Source organism: Propithecus coquereli, unplaced genomic scaffold, assembly GCF_000956105.1.
Source record: "Propithecus coquereli isolate 6110/MARCELLA unplaced genomic scaffold, Pcoq_1.0 Scaffold56, whole genome shotgun sequence".
Taxonomy (NCBI): domain Eukaryota; kingdom Metazoa; phylum Chordata; class Mammalia; order Primates; family Indriidae; genus Propithecus; species Propithecus coquereli.
Genome location: NW_012151507.1, coordinates 5,462,118 through 5,485,022, shown reverse-complemented (window position 1 = coordinate 5,485,022; position 22,905 = coordinate 5,462,118). Strand labels below are relative to the sequence as shown.

Sequence of the window (22,905 nt, the reverse complement as noted above, 5' to 3'; positions counted from 1 at the left end):
TTTTCAGGCTTATATTTGAGGCAGTAAGTTCACACAGAAAGAGTCCTGGATCAGAAGTCGAAAGATGTGGATTCCAGCTCCAACTGCCGAATTGTACAATCGTTAACCCACTAAGCTTCTCTAGGCTATAGTTTTCTCACCTCAGACACAGGAGACTCAGACTAGATGATCTGTGACAGGCCTTCCAGTTGTATATTACATGCATTATTTGTTTAGCATCTACTACGTGGACCGCATCATCCTGCCTAATTTTAAAGAGCTCAGATCTATTTAGAATGGAAGAGGAGTAGAATAAGAAAAATATGCAAGTTGTTTTACTATAGCACTATAGTGTGGACATGGGGCACAATTCTGTAATTCAGAGTCTGAGAATATATGCTGGGAAGCTTTGAAATACAGGGATGTGGTCAAAGCAAGGGCAAACATGATTGTAACTGCTGCATATGAAACCTGGAAGTTGTAAGGGAACGTAGGTCTATAACGAGTGAACAAGACTAGAAATTAAATGATGGGGATTGAAGGGAAGGGTTCAATGGCAGGGACAGAGAATAGAAAGATTTAAATACTCTGGTGGCACAGTAAGTTCTCGTTAATCTCCTCTTTAATCCTTGGGCCATGCTGATGGGACAAGAGAAGGACAATAGCAACGGGCGATTGTAGAAAGAAGGCAAGACACGAGACCAGGAGGACATATGTTTCTGCCATGTGCCAGGTCTATTGTTTGTCTTATTCGCTACCATATCCCAGAACTTAGCATTGCTGTTGGTTCATAGTATTATTTTTTTCAAGTAAATACATCAGGAGAACCTGTTCATTATGAGCTCTTTAAGGGTGTGCCTAGGGCCTTGCCTTGAATAGCACTGCATAGAAGGGTGGTGCATTAATGACTGAAAGAATAAAAAATAAAATTTTCATCATGTTCTCTCAAAATAATTATGACATCTTCAAAATGTGCCTACTTTCAGTTACAGGAAGGCATATATGTACTTACTTAGTAATTAAAAATCCTAAAGAGCTCCCCTCAAACCTTATGGAAGAAATGAGCATTTTTATTTCTAAAACCAACAACAAAAGTCTGTATATAAAACTCTACTAGAAAGAAATTCAAGAGAAGTATTAAATTGTTCAGGGTGAATTTGCTAATAAGCAAGGCTAAGATACTTGCCAACTTCAACACCAGAAAACATTTAAGGTTTATGGTTAAAGTTCATTTCATTGGTCCAGTTCCTAACCGGTTAATTCAAAGGGTTTCCAAAGACATTCACCTCACAGGACAGTTTGTTTTTGGCAAAGCAAAGTTATTTGTTTTGTACCAAATTTTCCTCAGTTGCTTTGTTTAGCGATGGGCTTCATTAAGTAACCCATTATATTGAAATGGAGCATCTTGTATCATTTAGTGTTTATTGAAACACTGTGTTGTATGTGGGCGGTTTATGGTTATGATAGAAGAGCCATGTTTCTGCTTCCGAATCAAAGGGAAAGATGTAATACTTGAAGTTGTATTTGTAGCTGCAGGGATGGACCGTTTGTAGCATCTTGGACGATGACAAATTTTGTAAGAAAGTCAAATGCTCACACAGGGTGGGTGGCACTGTGGAGCAAAACTGGCTTCACTGATAAGAAAGACGAATGCATCATTTATTTTCTTGTCTCATTTTATTGTCTGCTTTTTGAGTCATGATGTGAGGCCAACCTTTACAGGGGTTAGGGGAGACTTCGCCAGCGCAAACTCCACTGGTGCATCAGCTTGTGAGGTGGGTGTGGAAACCACCCTTCCTTTAGCGTCTTGCTTCCAGGTAGCATGACACAGAATCTGAAGGGGCTTGGTCTTTCTGCTCCTGCCCTTCTTTCTCCCTAGACTGGGAAGTGGGAATTATCTGACTGGCAAATGTGTGAGCCAGACTGGGCCTATGTAGCTCAGTCTCATTCCTTTCCTGTGCTTATGCCAACATCTCGTGACTCCCAGTCCAGAATTCTTTCTGTTGGGCAGTTATATTGACATGTTCTAGGGCAATGGTTCTCAAACTGCATTGGAATGCCCTGGAGGGCTTGTTAAAACACAGGTTTTTGGGTGCCACCCAGAGTTTCTAATGGGGTGGGACATTTCTAACAAGTTTCCACATGATGCTGACGCTGCTGGTTCTGGGACTATGCTTTGAGAACCACTGTTCTAAGGCACAATAAATGATTGTGAACTTGCTTTATTAGCAATTCTATTCATTTGCCAGATAAAGTAAAAACAAAAAGAAAAGTGCTGGAAAAATCTCAAGAAGGATGAAGAAATGGTCTTAGAAACACTTTGATACCTTTGGGAATTAGACTTAAGCATGGGCCAAAGCAGTTTAGCCTTATGTTGTAAAAACCCAAGATGCCACACACTACAAGAGCTTCTTCATCATTACCAGAAAAACAACTATTTGCTTAGGGAAGCTTGTATTTGCTTATAAAAATGGTATTGAAGGTAACCATCTCTAAATGTGGATTCCAAGTTCTCACATTTGGGAAGGGTATTACTGACATCCAACCTAATTAGTTAGGTGGACCCAAATTAAAAAGAAAGCTTTCAAAAAAGATATACAAAGGTTGACACTTCTAGAGGAGATAGCTGTCTGAGAGTATAGTTATTTGCATAAAAAAGGATAGATAAAAGCCTTCTATACTACAAGTTCTACTTATTAAATATAATTGAAGCTTTGAAATATAACTATCTCAAAAATTCAATTTACATATAATTACATTTAGGATCATGGGAGAGTTATACATTCTGGGTTTCTAAGAGCCACTAGAATCTTGTATCAACTTGCCCAACTTTTAATCTTATTGACAATATGAGTCCAAAAAAAACAAAATGAAGGGTTATGTTTACTGAACCACTAGAAGTAAGGCATCTCCTTTCTATTGGCTACATCTAACAAATTTCTTGGCAAACAAACAAAAGAAAAAGAAAACAAAAACTGTTTTGAGTTTTCAGGAATTGAAAGGCCTTACTTCTTTATGACTCTCTTGAAATATTTAATTTTTGCATTATTTTTCAAAGTTTGAGGCATGTATATGTTATCATCTGAACAATATTCTAAACCTCATGTGAACTGAGATTACGCCTTATACTTCTTACTGCCTTCTGCGGCACCTGCCTCAGCAATTAGGACATTAGGCCTAAGGTCCTAGTCGGTGCATCAGTGAACATGAATGTGAATGAACGAATGGGCCCAGGGATAAATCTGGTAGGAGCACAACTCTAGGTGAAACGGAGAGGCAACTAACCATGACCCGGGACCTCTACTTCTCTTGTCTGCTCTAAGAGAACAGATTATGAGACACAGTATTTTAAATTTCAGCAATATACTTGTACTTTGCTTCTTTTTTAGATCATTTGCTCAATAAATAGGCTTTATATAACTAGAAGGTGTGAGGCTAAGTTCAGGAGAATGCTACAGCAGTCATGATTTTCTCCACATGGAAGATAGTATTTTGTAATTTATTATCAAAAATACTATAGGGTGCTATCCAGCATATTTTTGGCCTTTTTGGCTTAAGTAACAGAGTGAGCTAATACTGTCCAAGAATAGTTTACAGTAGATGTTGGAAAGAACATAGGACTTGGAACCCATTTAGAGGATTTAGGGAATTCTCTGATTCTTGCTACATATTAAAGCCAGCCTTTCTTTCCTCTGTGAAAATGAACCCATGATTTTATAACGTATGCCACTGGGAAAATATGAATCCATTCATGCAATTCGAAATAAGAACATAAGGAGAAAAATAGTCCACAATTGTTAATTGATAATACAAACATATCCTACGTAAGTAAGTCTCTGGGATAAATGATAATATAATCTTCCTTGTCACACCTTCTTTACATTGTCCCAAATATCTAACTTGGATTTCACCCGAAGGTATGGTACCAACATACCCACTTCTGTGGTTGTGGCAAAAAGGCAGCTCAAAGGATGATTTGCTCACATTAACTCTGTTCAGTGTATGATTTGTAAAAAGAATTTTACAACAGCATTCACTCAGGCAAGGTTTCCAATGTGGGCTTAAATTGTTTTATAAAATACACTTAAGTATTGGGCTAATTCCAAAATAAATTCTGATTAAGCATTGTAAGTCAACTCATATTCTTTCATGCCCTCAGTAAGGGCTGCTTGTGCGCTAGGCACTATACCGGGAGTTAGAGATGCAGAAATAAAGACGGTCACTGCCCAGAAGGAGTTTCTTGTTGAGATGAGGAGAGACAATTTAACAGTGACGGCAGTAGGGTAAGTGTTACAACAGGATTGTGCTTCAGGAGTTTCAGCGACACTCGAGTCCTAGCCTGGCACTGGAAGGAGGCTGGGGGATTGGAAGGACTTCCAGAAAGCAGGGAAAGTTGAGGGGACTGGCATTCCAGGAATAGGAAGAGGTGTGTGTGAAGGAAAGAAAGCCAGAAAAAGTACTGCCAGTTTGAGAAATCAAGCATTGTCTTATTTATCGCAAGTCAGCATCACTTTTGAATTTTTTATATTTTGGCCTCCACACTGTATCACTGACAACAGAGAACCTGGGGGGAGTAAAGGACTAAAAGAGATGCAAGGCCGCGGTGGGGCGGAGGGGCCGTGAGAGGAGGCTGCACACAGAGAAAGCGTGGGGTTGTTTAGGAGATTTATAAGCATATGGCTATTGAAGGAAGTTAGACAGTGTCGCTTCCAATAATTTTTTTTCTTTTCTCCTTCCTTCTTTTCCTTCCCTTTCTCCCTTCCTCCCCAGCCCTTTCTAATTCCCATAGAGACTTCTAAGAATTTATGTACTGTAGAAACCTACTTCCATTGATGGTGGATGGGGTAAATGTTTTCCTGACGCTCTTCTTCTTCTGTCCTTTCTCCCTGCCCTGCTCTCCCCTCCCACCCCAGGCACCAGGCTGACTCCTTGTCCCATTTGTGGGAAAGAGGAGAGGGTGGGAAGGAGGTGCTGAGACCCAGCTACTGGGAGAGGCAGCTTCCACTCTGAGCTGTGCATTCCTTTGTTATCGCAAGTCAAGAAGAAGAAGGAAAAAGAAAAGATAGGAAAAAGGCAACACTTTGAATCTCTCTATAAAACTGTCAAATTCATTTCTGCTTTGGGAAGATGGAAAACACATTTTGTTCCTTCCTGAGAGACAGCGAGAGCCTTTCTAGTGTGGGTGCATGACTTGGGGCCTTACCTCAGAGGGCGTAGCTATGTAACTAGAAACAGCGATAGAAGAGTTAACTCTCCATTTCCTTTTATGTTTGTAATGGCAACAGAAAGAACATGAGGAATTCAAAGACTTAGAGAAGATTCGTGTAATCCCAATATTTCGTCTCTGCCTGACCTTAATACCTGGTGAATTAAAAGGTCAGTCTTAAATGTACCCATGATATTCTTTTGGTCACTTATGTCAGTCCAAGTGGTAAAAACGCACACAAAGAATTGCCGTGTACTAATCATCCCAGTTTTTCTTTTAAAAAAGTCCAGCAGGAGGAGCTCTAACATGCCTTAGAGCTCAAATTAAAAAAATTTTTTTTTAAGCAAATAGAGAAAAACAGAAAGGCATTGTGCCTCGCAAGCTGCCATGTCAGTGAACAAATACATGACTAAGTCCAATTAAATGCTCAGTGAGAAGCCAAGTGATGATACTCGTGGAGACAGAACGGCCCACATTTCCTCCCATCTGCCAGTCTCCCCTCTCGGGTGCAGTTAAGCTGGACCGGGGCTGCAGTATTAGCTCTTACGGAAGAGGGAGCAACAGACTGATTTCTGGGCACGTCTAGAAGTCATTCTTTTCCCCTGAAAGTGTCATATTGTTTCTATATGAGTCTTTGACACTGGCTCAAGAACCACATTTTAAAATGGAATTTTCACTGTTGGTTGAAGGCACTGCGAAATTCCTAAGGGTTTGGTCTCTTTTACTCAGTGGCTTGCTGGATGCTTTTTTAAAATGAGAGAAATGCTGTGTTTGTAAAACTTGGTGCTAAAAGGGCAAGGAATCATGTGTCCCCTGAGCCATGTAAAGAATCTGCAGAAAGAATTAGGGCTTTCTAACGCACACACACATCAACTGGAACACAAAGCATTTACTCAGGAAAACAGGAGTATATGAATTTAGCAGTTATCGGATTTTTAGGGTAAGCCTTTCCATTTTGGACAGCGTTGTGGGGGTGGAATGGATGAGTGGGCACACAAAATGATCAGAATTACTTAACCTGAAGGAAATTTTCAACCAGTCCCTTTTAATCTCTTGCCAATAAGAAGTCAAACGTTTTGTTTTACACCTTAATGGTATGCCCACATTTTAAACTTTTATACAAGCTCCTACAGAAACTTTAACTAGACCAATTCAGACCTAAAGTCACTAAATAAAGCCAGTCTAGACGGAAAATCTATGAAAACCATATGTCTTTTAGGCATGTGTCTTACAAAAAACTGCCATCATCCTGGAGAAATAGTTCACAAAATATGCTTTTAGGAAAACAGGGCTGTAATGACCACAGAGGCCATGCTTAAGAAGATGGCTGGACGTGGGGAAAGTAAAGCCAAAATGTTTACAAATGAAAGGCTCTCGTTTCCACATACATCTAACTGCCCGTAAACATTACTGAAAGGATGGGTCAAGGCAGACATCATTTATCTTTCCATTATTCTAGAAGGGATCAAAAGTGTTTACAGTTTTTTTTCTGCCACACTCCTATGGAACGTTAGACCGGGGGATCTCAAAGCAACTCCGTTCTTCCCCAGAGAGAACTGTTTTGAATAATGTTGTGCGTGGATGAGGCCAAAAAGCCAGAACATTTTCTTCTGATTATTACCTCATCCTGCTCGCCTGCCAAACACAGCTAGAAGGCAGGTGTCCGACATAAGTAACTGGAGGAAGACTGTTCTATATAATTGAGTGTAGGCCTCAGCTGAAAGACAAGGGAAGTCAGAGGACTGGGGTGCAAAGCAGGGATGCGATAAATGCAATAAAGAGGAATATTCTAAAATCTTTGTTTTTCCAATTCAACATTGCTGTCTGAACTGAAGACAATGGTCAGCCTCACCTTCATTATTCTAGCGACATATTTTTATACCTTAAAATGCACTTTAATAAGTGGTGTGAAATCCATAGGAAAAAATAGAAATGCAAACTTTAATGACAAAAATAATAACGTTTAACTGAAGACTGTGAACGGTCTATGGAGACTATGAAATTATTTACAAATTGCAAAGATTCCTTGTGACCCATTGGAATATTTTACTGAAACTTCTTCCTAGGCAGGGAATGAGACTTTGGAACAATTCAGTAGCAATGGTGATTGGCCCGAGTGGCTCCTTGTGTTGTTCAGTCACCTAGAAGACTGTGAATGAACAATATATATCACATAGCCATAAATGGAGAAGAGGTCTTGAGTTGGAGGAGGAAGATACAGAAAAAAGGAAGGAGATCTCTAAAATGTAATCAATCACACACCAAAGTTGTAAGCAAAAGCAAGAAACACAATTTCAATGTGTTTATTAAAAGACGTTGTGCCTTAAAATGAATTTTCAATATACTTATTAATTTTTCAGGCCTTAAGTATTAATATGGTGATGGAATAAGTTCGAGTGTTTGAAATATTAAAACACTTCCAGGAATTATACCAACATCCCTAATTACAGATTCCTAAACTGAATTATAGAACATTTAAGTAAGTTAACCACAACCTACTGATGAGTCACAGAGAGTTTTCTGGTCTGTTCCTCTTAGTCCTGAGTGCTACTATTGCTAGAGCTAAAACTATACTTCTGCTTTCATGCAAATAATATTCAGCTCACAGATTTTATTTTGACTTCAGACCTAGGTGTGTGGAGGGAAATTACTGCAGTGGTTTCTCTAGTTAACACGTTTACTAATATTTCCTTAATTTTTCTACCCCAAGAGGCAATAATTAAGGTACAATTTGCCTCACATGAAGTTTTATTATTGTACTTATTAAAATATTTTCCAACACTACTGAAAAGCAAAAAGTGATTCTAATTGTTTTAAAAAATAAGTAGATGTTTTCCCCAGTTTTTATAGCTTTTCCTTGGTGAATGGCATTCTAACTTAAAGTAGCGGGGCCGACTTTGTGGTACAGGCCCTTGAGCATGATACTTAAGGGCAGATTTACTTGAGGGAAAAATTCCATTCACTCTTAAAATTGGCTTTGAGAATAATCCTAATGTAAACTTAAAAAAAATACACATGGTACAGAACGTATCTTACATAAATATCCATTCCCAAGTGGAATCATTTCATTGTAGCCTCTCTGGACTACAAAATGCCTTTAAAAGCCCTTTTCCTCTCCTACTCTCATAAGAGGTCTCATTCTAGATGAGCTATATACTAGATGAGATATATAATCTTTTGAGATAAATGAAATGCTACAAATAAATGTTAAATATTTAAGTGTATAGACCAAAAATAAATTTGGATAATGCTGTTTCATGAAAATGTGACACCAAACACAGGTAATATTTACAAGGTGGAGGCAAGTGGTATATTTGACTGTAAAATAAGACTATTTCCCACATCATTCTGAAACCACCTAAGGCCTTCTCAAATTGTCTTACCTCCTCTTAGTTTTCAAAATTACAATAGACAATTATGGATTCTCTTGTGGTGGTATAACTAGTTTGAGGTAAGCAGGTCTTTACCTTATTCTCTTCCTAGTGAGTACATTAGCCCTTCTACCAAAAAAGCAGGGAAGGAATGGAGCTTATTTCTAAATTTCATATTAACTTGCACATTTACTAGGTTTCTGTAAGAGCAGTAACAAAAGTGTTTACACCTTTTCCTATTTTCTCATTTTTAAATTAATTTCCAACAAGGAAAAAAAGTTGAGTTTATGGAGATTTGAAATTCTCCACATCTTTGAGCAACTGAAGTTAGGAAGGCCCTGCCTTGTTATTGATTATAAATGAGAATTTTGCTACTTGCCGTTTTGATTCAACATTTTTTTCTGATCCTTAGATGGAATGTGTTCTTTCTGTGATTCACATGAGCTGATAGTTTTGACTGGAAAACAGGAGTGAACATTTCCTAGTGCTTATGGGAATAGTCAAAAAAAATAATTCAAGAAATTAAAGCACTTGCCATTTGTGGTTGTGTCTATATCATGTGGCTCTGATGCCTGAAAAGTAGCCAGAAGGAAAAGACAGTAGTACCAAGCCCTGATGGGGCTGCCTAAATACCTTGTGGCTTTAGACTTTGCCCTATATAGAAGTTCTATTTGGGGGCAGAGTTGCCATGTTATTTAAACTTCATCTAAATACTTAAATAATGTGGCATTAATACACATGCAGATTCTCTCAAATCCGATGCCTTACCAACACCGTTTTCCCATCCGCCACATTTAAAATACTGGCCAGACCAAAAGTGCAGTATTCTCTTGGCAACAACATTTGGTAAGCCAGATGGATGTCATTTGGCAACTAAAGGGTGTAAATATGTGTTTAGATTCAGAGGTTCCCCCAGACAATGCTTACAATATGTTGGTACTGGTAAACTAAAGAATTTCAATGTCGGGCATTTTAGAATTCTACATTTAAGCAGCAATTAAGTTATGAAAAGTGTGCAAGGCCATGAAACCCTCAGCTAAATCCTCAACTTTTTCTTATGTTGCTGGAGGTAGGCAGTTAAGGCACATACTGAGTGACAGATGCAGCATTTACATTTTCATTTTTAATTTCCTGGCCGTCGTCAGCTAAAGCAACTCTAGTAAGCGTTATTTAAATTTCACTTCTAATCCTTCGCAATAGCTGATAAGTGAGAAAGGAGGAAAAAGTCCCCAGCAGCTCATTCGTATACTTTGCTGCTTGGATAAAATTTAGAGGTGAAAGAGCCACCAATGATGTTGTGCCATGAATCACTAAAAATCACTAAAGTCACTGAGAAACACACCATCCAACCAGAACTGTCTGAATGCGAAGGTTTGCCTGTAAAATCATTCTTTTCTTACGGTGAGGGAAACAAAAGAGTGCAGTGAGAAAACTAAAGTACCAGCTTGTATGTGTCTACAAGTCTGTGTCTGCTTACACTGGGTGGAACGTTTTTTCCCCTCCTTTGAGCTGACATCAACTTGTATATAGGAACATTCAGCAGATTCCAACTGGTGACAATTTGCTGCTGACTGGCCACAGGAAGAATAATAATCATTTACTGTGCATTTTTCACTGGCCAGTGGCTGCTTTGCCAGACTCCTGTCTTGGCTGTCTTCCTCTATCAATCAGGTGGAACCCTGGGCAGGCCTGGGTACCCTGAAACTCGGGAAGGCTTTCCCTAGAGTGGTTGAAGCTTTGCAGTTTAGAGTCCGAAAGAGAACAACGACAGAGCTATTTGCTATTATTTGTCATGGGATGTGGAAGCAGTTGTGTTTGGTTAACTTAATGCCAGTTACCACTGGGCTAACAGCAGCATATTGTTGTATTTACTGCCGCCTGTCTGCATTTATGTTACTTGTACTTTGCCTCATGTAGATCCTTTCTTATTTTCCTTTTCTCCTCTTGCAACATAGGATGTTTGGAAAAGTAAGATAAGGGAGACATTGAAAACGTAACGGCAATCTGAAGTCTACCTTGGGGCATCTGCAAAGCTCCCAAATTCTGACCTTCGGAACATTTGCATTCTGTTTCTGGGCCTCGCCTAAACAGACTGCCAGTCATCTGAACCATGGCAGGATGGAAATGTTTGTGCAAAGTAGACTCAAGTTTGCTAGACCCAAGAAGGAAACCACCAAACTAATTTTACTTTCACTTAAACCAGATTGAAACCAAGACTTAAAGAATGAAAAACTTTGACATTAACCATTGATTCACCCCAGTGAAATATTATGTTACAACCAGAGTCGTCATGGAAATTGGAATGAAGCTTTTGATGGGATATTTAACCGAGGGGCTTAAATTGAAGTGGACATTTTCTTTAGGGAACACCATGTGGCCAAAATTCTATTTTCATTAAAGTATATTAAGCATCATGACAACTCATGTTAAACCTGCAGCAAATTATTAATTACATTTGGGGGTTTCAATAACAAATTTTGTAACAAAGTTGCCTCAAATATTAAGAATCAAAAAGAACACCTCAAAATTGTTTCTGTTCTTAGCAATCATACTTTTTAAAAATCTTTGCTTGCTTTTAAGTCCAGTTGCTAAAAATAAAAACTGTTTCCTGAAAAATGAGAATACCTAATTATAAATTTATTTATTTGTTCTTTAAAGGGGGCGAATGGTGAGGAAAATAGAAAGCTCATGGCTGACATCGGAAGTCACAAGGTGAGTTCATCATTTGCCGGAAATGACACTCAGCTGCTAAAAGAAGTCATGCTTTTAGAGGGCAGCTGAGGAGAGGGTAAGTCAGGAGGTTTCCAGTACATGACTGCAGGGGAATCAGAGACAGGCTAGTCACACAAGTTGCTTAACTGTCCGTCCCTTAGCCCACGACTTCAGGGCTCAGCAGCTTCCTCCTTCATGGCACCAAACCTTGATGTGAGGGATGCAAAGACACACTCATAAGAACTGTGGGTTTGTCCTTATTCAAAATTTGGGGGACTGGCTAAAAAAACAAAACCAGAAGACCTTATCCCTAAGTGAAGGGGATTCTGTATTAACTGTCAATGATATCAACCTGTAAAATACGTAAAAGACATGTAGCTCTGCCAGCCGTCAAGGTCAAACATTGAAAACAAAATCAAATTGTTAGGAGACCTAAAGGGCTTTTATCTTTGTAAAGAAAAGACTATAAGTGTATTGATTGGCTCTTTAGTTAGAAAGATTTATAAATCTTTTGGCATGGTTGATTTCGTAATAAATTACTGAAAATGTGGGACTGCGAGTCTTACAGTGTGCCACGTGAAGCCAAGGAAACCACATCAGGGCGTGGACATAGTGGGAGACTCTGGGCTAATCCTGATGCTACCCTGGGGACCCTGGGGCTGTCCGCGCAGTGCGGGGCATCAGCTTCATCGTGGGGCTCACCAGAGACTCTGTCAGTGGAGCGTTTCTTGGTTTCCATGTTGGTTTCTGTCATGCAGATGAGCTGGAGTTAAAGCCAGATTCAGTTTTGCTATTTTTAAAAGATACCATTGGACTTGGTGAACAAGTGTGGTCAAAAGAAAGTATTTCTGTTTTTCATTTTTTTTTTTTTTTTTCTGAATGGAAGATTGAGTGATGAGGTAAATCAAGTTTGTTCTTCCTTGGATAGAGAGAGAGACCTTTCCTCCCACCCTGTCCCCTTTTGACCATTGCAAAATAGCTTAGTCCGAAGAAAGAGGGGAAGACAGATGAGTGAAATAATGCCAGAATCGGTTATTGCCAGGAAAAACACACTCTGATTCAGTTAATTTGTTCTGTTAATATCAAAGGCTATGATTCCCAATTAACTAATTTTAAGAAGCTGTAACTGAAAATAGCTACATCAGCTCTAAAGTTAATGTCTGATGGAGATTAGGAAATTCAGTTAAGAGGATAGTGACCCTAAAGAGGTGGTGAGGGCTGTTTAAGATCATCTTGCTAAACAAATACACACTGGCGTGGATTTTCAAACAAGGTTTAACCCCTTCAGAAAAGCCGAGTGGAAGTGGGCGGGTAGGGGACGATGTGGATATTCTGGCGAGAGAAAATGTCCCCCAAATACCAGATTTGTGTATACTCAACTTACTAATGACAGAAGCATCCATACCAGTGAGTCTCTTGGGGATAAAGATGCTCCCTTAGTTCAAGTGGAATTAATTAAAACAGGCATGGAGTTTGCAATATTCCAGATCCCTTGCTGAAAAAAGGCTCCATGCACATAAACCAGAACCGCTTGAGCAGCTGGGCCAAAAATGACTCCACCACCTCTCTCCTTCCTCTCCCTTTATATTGGAATGGAAAGATACAATAATGATACTTTTTAAAAAAGTAGAACACTCATGGTTTCTGTACAATTGTAAGTGCTTTGATTACCTTTGAGTAGGGGTAACATAAAAATATATATGCTCTTAAAACTCAAGATCATAACTTGCTAATGAAGTCACGAATTATCCAGAAGAAAACTGAGCACAGGCACATGCTGAACGGCAGAATCTCTTGCCTCTAAAAGTCCAGTTATTGCCTTTGTAATATTAAAGCCCAACCGGGAGCTGGTGGGACACCTTTTGTGCTGTCTTGTCACGTCATGAGTTTCTGGTTTCAGATAAAAGAGGGGAAAGGGCCCTTAAGAAAGCAAAGAACTTGGGGGGGAAAAAATCAAACTTCCTTCTCTGAAAGCTCAGGGTTGTTTTCCTGGAGATGATGGATAATGACATTTCAACTTTTTAATAGAGAAAACGGAAGTAAATCACGAAGGGAGTAGCGAATATATAAATAAATAGAACAAGGTGAAGTTTCAACAAGAGCGTCCCTCAATTTTTTTCTTTCTTTCTTTCTCTCTCTTTTTTTGAAATCCTAAACCCCATTTCTGGCTTGTATTTGGTAGGATTCCTGCTCTGGCTTTTATTAAAAACAGACTTTATGTGGTCAGAATTCTCCATCTAAAGCTAAATTTTAACAGGCATAGGGACCCTGACAGAGGCTTTCTTGCTCTCTCTCAGGTGACACCCCTCACCCCTGGGATTTCCCTCCCAGTGCGCTGAACTGGCAGGGAAACAACAAGTCTCAGCACAAAACAACCAAATTTCCTCTTACTCTGTGCTCTCATTTCTGTTTTAAATTTGGTACTCTTTGCAAGGCCAGATCAAGTTAAGTCTGGTTCTAACTTGAGGTATTCTAGAAATTTCAAATAACGCAACCGTTGTCTTATAAATGCCCCAACGCAGTCTCGTTAAGCCCGGGGGCTCCGCCATCCGGCTCAGGCTACCGGTTCTCGCCCGGCTGCCCGTGCATGCGAGCTTGGAAATACCCAGGGCAACTCCACCCCGCTTAACAAATCAATTTAGCATTCAAATCATTCAAAAGTTGATTTTTCTGAAGGGTACTGGCAAGCTAGCTTTTCTCAAACCGAGAGGGAGAGCAGTCAAGCAAGCAGGCAAAACATGCATGTTCATTCCCGAGATGGGCAGCACCAGGTTGCTCTGGTTCCTTCTCATAGCTCGACAGACACAGGTCCTGCATGGACTCCCGCCCTCCTACTGTCAACTCCCCCTCTTCCAGTGGCCTCCATACCTTCCTGGCACGATGACAGACACCTTCTAAGTCAATCGGAGGTTTTCTAAAACAATAAATTTGATCTTTCTTATAGCGAGGCTCAATGCTGAAATTCATGTTTGTTATGCGGAAGGGAAATTCTTTTGAATACTGTGGTGCAGTGGTTTTCAAGTGGAGAGGAATTTACTCCCCTACCGGACACTGGCGATGGCTAGAGGTATGTTCAGTGGTCACAGCTGGGAGAGTGCAACTGACTTCTAGTGGGTCGAGGCCAGGGATGCTGCTAAGCCTTTTACAATAGATAGGAAAGGCCCCCACAGCAAAAATGTCAGTAGTGAGGAGGCTGAGAAGCCTGGAGGCCACGGCTGGGAGACTGGTTCTGGAGTTAGACTGCTTGGTATGGAAGCCAGCTCCACCAGGGACCGCTGTGGGCACGTTGCTTAACCTTGGTGCCTCATCTGTAAAAGGTGGATAATAATTTGTCTTACTGGGTTGTTGTGAACATTACGCAAAAACGTACAAGCAAAGCTCTTAGGACAATGCCTAGCACATATTGAGAGCACAACGAATGTTGGCTATTACTATTAGTACCAGAAATTTAGCTCAGTTCCAAATAAATTGTAAGCTAAGCCTGTTGAATTTAGAGAAATAAATGGGATTGGGAGGATATATATCCTCTTTGATTAGGACCAAAGTGATGATGATAGTAGTAACAACTGAAGTTTTTTTTTTTTTTGAGACAAAGTCTTGCTGTGTTGCCTGGGCTAGAGTGCTGTAGCATCAGCCTTGCTCACAGCAACCTCAAACTCCTGGGCTCAAGCAGTCCTCCTGCCTCAGCCTCCCGAGTAACTGGGACTACAGGAATGTGCCACCATGCCCAGCTAATTTCTTTCTATTTTTAATAGAGACGGGGTCTCACTCTTGCTCAGGCTGGTCTCGAACTCTTGAGCTCAAGCGATCCTCTCGCCTTGGGCTCCGAGAGTGCTAGGATTACACGGCTCGTGAGCCACGGCACCCGGCCCAACCACAGTCTATAGTTTGTCACCCTCTTTCAAATACCTCATCTCACACGATCTGGCAACAACCTTGTTGAATTTTCCCTATTTCAAGGATGAGAAACTCCTGTACCAGAGCTAAATAAGGTGCCTGAGATCTGCAGCAACCCAGGTCTTCTGATTGTAAATCTCCAGCTACTCCTGCTCCACCACCCTTTGTTTACTAGTTTAAGTCCCCCTTTTTCTCTTCATTACACCCAACGAGCTGAAGATCAAAATAAAGTGTATGCGCCACGATCAGTGGATGAGGCGACTCAGCCTTCAGGGCGGGTGGCAGTGAGTTCTGTTTTTGCAATATGTGTACTAGTCAGACTTTTGTCCATGGAACATATGAATATTGTACATCTCTGAATTTCATTTTTAAAAAATTAACTTTATGGGATACTTTTCTTTCCTTTTTAAATTTCTGATTTTGAAGGGGAAAAATCCCTTAGTACTGTATACCTTAAAAATCTGTGATTATACTCAATGTATATATTTTGACTATAGATGTATGAAGGTGAGAATATTGCTTCAACTATATGTTTGCAGTTCCATTATTTATTAGCTATATTGTTTCATGAGTAGGCCTGACAATCTGCTTATTATTGTCAAAATGTGTTATTCAAATGCACAATGTGCTATCTCATGTATGGTTAGTGACTGCACACAGCAATCATTATGTCTATGTTAAAATTTTTATGCATAGTTTTTTTAAAAAATTGCAGATCAATCAGCTGGATTTCATTCAGGCTACCTTAAAATTACGGTAATATTCAGTATAAGGATCACAGTTCAGAGGGCAGATGGGTAATTCCTTAAGTCAGTGGTTTTCTAGAATTCTCCGGTAATGGAGAAGCCCAGGCGGGAGCCCACGAAACTCCCATGACCTAGGGAGCACACAGATTGCCACAAGCCAGCCACAGCTCTTCTGTTTCAAAGCCCTCAGTCAAATTCTGCCAACAGCTGCCAAAATGTCATTCACTGGGACCCAGTTTTCTTTGGTCCTATTTTGTGCCAGTTGATAAATGGGAAACTTTAATGACCACAGACGGTGTTTAAATGGTGGAACAGGCTCGGCAGTTTGCCTTTGGTCCCCCTCCAGTGTGAAAGTTGCAAACATGTATGATAAGATCCTTGCAGTTTTCTTTTTCAAATAAATTCTGTCTGTCGTGCTACGAGAAGAGAACCAAAGCGCACCCCGCCGACGGCCGCGGCCTTACCTGGGGACGCTGGGCGGCGCCCGCGTGGGCCGCGACGGCACCTGCGGCGGGGCTCCGAAGGAGTCGCTGCTGTTGGGGAAAGGCGGCAGCGGGCCCGGCCGGAAGGGGACCGGGGGCGCCCCCGAGTGGGGGCCCGGGGAGGGGATGGCGGGCGCGGGCCCGCGGCCGGACGTGGGCCTGGTGAGGGGCGCGCTCAGCGTCGGCCTCCTTGGGGTCGTGGGGCTCGGAGGCGGCGACCTGAGGAAAGAGACAAATCGTAGTTCGCCCGCTTTGGACGTGAATTAGTCTTTAAGAAAGTGTTATAGCTTCCTGACTCCTCTTTCAAAAGTATCTTTTGATTGCGTAACTCGGATACGTGTTGTGAAAGTCAAAAGTTATAAAAGATTAGACGGCGAACAGTCTCCCTCCCGCCGCCCCCTCGCTCTGTGCCAGTTTCTTTGCGCATCCTTTGAGACTAGATTCTGCATTTGCGCACGTGCGGGTTTCCTCTCTATACATAAATTGCATTTTACACATCGTAAACACGGTGTTCTATAATTTGTTTTTTTTTTAAGCTTTAACTCGATTGTCTTTTCATTTCAGGACTTAATAGAATTGTCTCATTCTGTTCACTGGCTGCCTGACACTCCACGGAAAGGCCGCGCTGTGCTGGGCCTTGAAGGGGTTGCTAACTAACTCCTGGACGCGAGCAGCTTTTCCTCCAGGGTCCCGCGGGTTAGCAAGGCTCTCTCAGCAAGACCCTGCGGGCACAGCAGGCCTCGGGGCGGCGGGCCGGCTTCCTACCTGCGCGAGTGCTGTATCCAGGAGTCGTCCACCGGGGGCGGGGCCGGCGTGGACACGGTGGCCGTGTTGATGTCGCCGATGATCACCAGGGCTTCTTTGAGGGCTTGGTACATGCGGAGCATCTCGTCCCGCCGCTGCGCCTGCTCGGCGGATTCCTCCATCAGCGTATTTTGGTCCTCGGAGGAATACAGCTGCGCCAGGAGCTCCGAGTTTATGAAGTCTTTAACCTGGCAGATTACCGCAGAAAAATAACCATGGTAACGAACGAATGATCGGATGGGGTAAGCATGGCTGTGGCGATCAGGGACTGTGCACAGACGTCCACCTGTGTCCACCCCGGGAAAGGGAAGCATCACGCATCTGTTTACTCTTGTTTTTGTCGTCATGCTCCCTGTCCCTAGTACTGGTGCCAGTAACAGTCTCCCCCTGTGTTCTGGCTCTCGATTCCGAGGGATAACTTAGATGAGTCGAAGAGAGACCAAACCCTGCCCTCACCCGCACGGGGCCTGTTGGCTACGCAAGCATATTCCGCAATGTTGTCTGAGGCTGTTTGGCTATGGAAGAGGGAAAGGACAATGGGGTAAGCAGAGTATTTTCAAGAGGAAGTATGTAATAACACAAGTTTTCCACCCCTTGGCATTTCCAGTCCTTTACTTAGCCTTTACCAAAATCACTGGAAAATTATGAAGACTCTAAGTTTCAATGTTGTTTCAGAAGTGGAATTAGCACCAACAAGTGAATGTGTTTTACATACAGAACCTTATATAACTATATGCAAGTTGATTTACAAACAAGTGAAAGAAAATACACTTTGTGTTTTCTCAAAGTTTATAATAGAAGTTGGTTACCAGTGATGAGGATTGACATGAGGTTTCCTAGGCAACAAATTTGTAAAAACAAACTAAAGTATGAAAATATGTAGGAACCTCAGGGAGGGGCATTTTGCAGCAGGATGAGAATGGAGAGGATGAACACAGTGCAAAACACAAAAGGAGAGAGCACCAAGCACCATATCTCATCAAATCTATTATGTGCCACTAAGAAGAAGAAGAAAAAAAAAAACCCATCAATTTAACTATGACAGAATGTCAAGATGTTACTAAGCGTAAGGTGCATCTTCATTTCAGAAATATTAAACATAAAAGTATGAGAATGAATTGTGGTATGTCCCAAGTGCCTTGACAAGTTATATGACTTAATTCTTACCACACACTGATGAAACATGTATTATTATTCCAATTTTACAGACGCATAAACAAGTTTGGAGAGTTTAAATAACTCGCCCAAGGTCACACAGCATTAAGTTGAACCCAAAATCTTCTGACTTGAAGTCTAGTGCTCATTCCACTACCCAATTATCCCACTGTGATTGAGCGCTTAGAAAAGACAATTTATGTTTGAACATTATTAGAGTGGTGCAGCAAGTAGATCAATTAACTTAAGTAAGTCTAGCAAAATAAACTAATTTGGATTTTTCAGTTTCTCTGTTACATGAGAAAGCTACCTCTTATCTAGAGTCACTGAATATCTCTAAGGATATTTCTAAGACAGTATATTTAATTGTTACAAGTTCACGCAGACAACAGAATACCTGTCAGCTACTCAGAATTCCTGGATTATAGTTAAATTTGTTACTCAGAAATGACAAGAGTCTAAAACATATAGCTTTGTAATCTTTTAAAGGTATTAAAACATGTGAATAATTCCACTAATAAAACAATTCAGCTAAATCACAGCTTCATTGTTTTGAAATAAAAAGTGTTTCCTGCACATATTTTGTGAACTGATTAAATGTGGAAGTCATCTAATATACAAGATGTATTCAGGGAACTGTTTGGTGGAGTAAAGGTTTATGTCTGTTGGTTGTGGAATGTAAATTTGGCCAGGAAACCTAGGACAGACGTGAAGGCCTTGAATGCCAAGGAAAATGTGTTTGAACTTTATCCACTCAATAGTGGGGAGCCATGGAAACATTTTAAGCAAGCAAGTGAAACAATAAATGAGAGTTTTTAGGAAAATTAATCTGGCTGTGATTGAAAAAGAATTTGCAAGGGAGATAGTGGAGACAAATCTGTTAGAAAGTTATTGTAGATCATTCATGAGATAAGGGTTTAATTTAGCAATGTTGCAGTAGAATAGAAAAGATGGGTCATTACAAATGAAAATAAATAAATTTCATTATAAAGGAAAAATCAACTGGACTTGGTGCTCTTTGGATGTGAAGGGCAAGGAAGAAAGGAACAATCAAAGACATTTCAAGCACTGACGTTTGGAGCAGTGGGAGAACGCGAAATGAAATGTCAAGAAAGTAAGTCAGATTTAGAGGAAAGGTAGTAGATTTGGCTTTAGGAATATTTCATTGCCCTCCTTAAAGATTTTTATTCACTTCTGAACACACCTGCAGGTACCCAAGGAGTCATGGACATTTGCACAAATTTTCCATTGTTGGGTATGCACTTGGATAGATGGTGCAATTCAGAACTCAAAACCAGACAATTTTCCTGGCATTGACCATCAGTTGGGTTAAGCTCCGTTGAAACTTTACATCTTACTGGAGTATCACTTAGAATCTATTAAACACAATTCTAAAGAATATTCTTCCAAGAGTAGATTTAAAGCAGATCTGAATTAAGAATCAACCGTCAAACAAACCACGATGTAAAATGAGGGCCTGTTTCAGCATTCTGATCAAAGGATCTGTCTCGAATCTTTCACATCCAAATGTTACACGCTAAAGGTTGCCTACTAAGCAAAAGCTTTGGCAATGTTCTAAAATAATATGAGTATTATTAGCTTGCGAGAAAATGGCAATACAGCACAGTGGGTTTCAGAACGTAGGCTTTGGAATCAGAAAACTCTGGATTTGAGTCCTAGCTCTAACATTTACTGTTCTTGGGCAAAAAAAAACCTCAAACTCTTTGAGTCTCAAGTTCCTCATCTGTAAAATAGGAATAATGGTAGTAGCGACCTCAAGAGTTGTCATGAAGATTAAGTGAAAGAAGGAATATAAGTTGCCGAGCATGATCCTAGCATACAGTTAGTGATCGATAAACAAAAGCTATTATTTTTACTGTATATAGGCTAGATTGGCATTAGGTACATAGGGGCAGGGGGACAATAGAAAGCTATTGCAATGGTGCAGGTATCGAGTGACATAAATACAGAGAATAGGTTAACATTTTGCATTTAAGCCAAATTTTAGAGGGACTCCTCTCCTTTCCTCCTGCTAACCTAGCTTTGTGGCGCTACAACTTGAGTTTGGAACAAAGGTAGGGGGACTTTCCAGACACTTCAGGGACTTTCTGAGCAGTCTGTAGGTCAGCGGTACAAATATAAATATCAAGGATTCTGCACAACAATTAGAGGCCAAGTGGATCCCTTTTAGATGATAGCATTTAGAAAACAGTTCACGGAACATAACAAAGTAATTATACTTGAATGTGAGATTTGAAATAATATTTATGTTTTTAATTATAACACCTTATAACCTATATATCTTTGTACGGTTTGCAAAAATTCTCACACACAAAACCTCATTCCAGCTCAAACTCTCCAGGCTAGATAAACAGGCATTACTGCGCTGCGCCGCTCTGCTCAGTGTAAAGGAATGTGAGGTCATTAAAAACGTTCCACATGTTTTCCTCTCTTTCTTACTTTAACCCTTCTCTAGCAACCTGTGATATGTTTGAACCTTAAACCTTCTTTGTTATGACTAAGACCATTTTAAAACCTTCACAAATAGACATTTCTAGGGTTTTCATACAGTTTGGTTACCAAGGAAACCATTTCCCTGATGCCTCTTTGTTTCCAGAATGGGGAGGGTCGCAGTATGGAACACAATCCACAATGCTATCTCTCATTCACATACTAATACATCAAAATTTAATTGAGAAGTTTAATTTTGTTTAGTTTTGGGGAGGAGGCTTGGTTAGAATTTCGTGGGTCTCTGAGATCTCATAATTCTCTCATACCTACTTAAGCCTCCTTTGCTTTTCCCAGGGATTTAGTTCTGCTAAAGACCAAGGAAGTTTTCCTTCTTTGAAAATAACATCCTTTGACTCACAAATGTAACATTGAGCAAAAGTTAGAAGAAAAAGGGACACACTCTATGATTCCAAAATTCAACAACAAGTAAAACTAATCTATGATACAAGAAAGCAGGAGAGTGTCGCCGCGGGCAGGGAGTGATAGTGGGAGGCTGGGGACAAGGACAGGACAGTGGGGTTTTGGGGTCCTGGCCGAGATCTTTGTCTTGAGCGGTATGCTGAATTCTTGGCCGGCGGAAACAAATCAGTGCCCTAAATACCAGAATAAAGCTCTGGTATTTAAGATGTACTTTCCCCTCGAATAATGAACATTTAAAATAACACTTTACTTCATACACATTAAAGTTACAGTGAGTTTTGAAACTAGGGCACATGTTATTAATTTTCCACCAAAGTGCCAATGGCTGGAGAGAGAGTGTGGACCTCCAGGGCTGCAGGGGCTCAGGCTGCGCACACCCCAAGTGTGAAATGCCTTTAGGTTTCATGTTTGATTTTTTTAAAAAACTCATAAAATGTCCACATTCTATTTCGTATTATCTGGGTTTGTAAGCTTTAAAACAATGTTTCTCATATTCAAACAAATCCTGACTAAATACTCAAGTACAATTAACCCTCTAGGAAGGTAACCCACGTATACCCTGTGGGGGTAGGAGGCCTCTAGCTGGAGAGGGCTGACTTAGAGTTCTCCTAACCCTGTCATGCGCATTATCTGATTCTGAAATGGAGACAACATCGGCTATGAATGAGAAGACCTGAATCTCAACCTTGACTCTGCGTCCCCCAGCTGTGTGATCTTGGGCAAGTCAACCTGTTGGAGCCTCAATTTCTTCATTTATTAATATAAGCTGGGGAAAACAAATGAGTATCCAACGAGTTATTGTCCAACATGTTCAAACAGAATTATATGCCATTTTGCCATGCACATTTTTAGAATAAAGCTGAATCCACCTCTTTGATTTTCTGATGGAGAATTTCTGGTCGGGTGAGCTACAGAGAAGAGACCATCACAATAAGCTTGTCATGGGGTGTTATGTGGACGTTAGCTTTAAAGCCCTGAACAAAATTCTGCTGCTTTGGCTGTAGCCTGCCCAGAACAACCGTTTGTCATAAACTTGCTATTTCTTTGTGCTGCTGTTACCTGGTATGTTTAAGTAATGAAACAGCTGCTGCATTTCAATAGACAAAGGCTTACAGTATGTCTGAGGCCAGGCATTTATTGCTAGGCTTTAAACTTCTTAAACAATTCCATATGGAGACTTGAGTGGCAGAACACTTAATGTAAACTTTCAAAGGAAACTGCCCACCAAATTCTGAACTTTATGAAAGTTGTCTGAAACATATTCTTTTTCAGAAGGCCGAGTAGCCATTCCCATTTCAAAGAAAAAAGGCCGCAGCATTGCTTTCCACAGACCAGGAAGAAATAGAGGATCCCGTTTTAGGCATTTATGGGTTCTGGAGGAACAATTAGCTTTTTCACCCAGACACATTTATAGAAGCAACAGGGTTAAGTGGATGGAATTTAGAATTAGGAGTCTAACTATTAGTTTTCTAGTTGTGATTTTACTATTAATTCTCTCACTTGAAGGTTTCTTCACTTTAGATCAAATTAAAAAATCAACACATACACATGGCACAGTGCTGGGTGTTCACCCCATCCCAGTTTCCTTGTCCTCAACAGGGCACTTCTGTAATGAACAAAAA

General features: G+C 40.6%; 1 protein-coding gene across 2 annotated transcripts in view; it reads right to left on the bottom strand.

The window, feature by feature from the left end:
• The window catches only part of DNM3 (dynamin 3), a 607,030-nt gene that overhangs the window by 6,000 nt on the left and 578,125 nt on the right, over positions 1 to 22,905 (bottom strand). For both annotated transcript variants that reach the window (XM_012657777.1, XM_012657778.1), the window contains 2 exons: positions 17,159 to 17,385; positions 16,376 to 16,612 (listed from right to left, as the gene is read on the bottom strand). In XM_012657777.1, the coding sequence (XP_012513231.1) occupies positions 16,376 to 16,612; positions 17,159 to 17,385 (464 nt within the window). The remainder of the gene's footprint in view (positions 1 to 16,375; positions 16,613 to 17,158; positions 17,386 to 22,905) is intronic.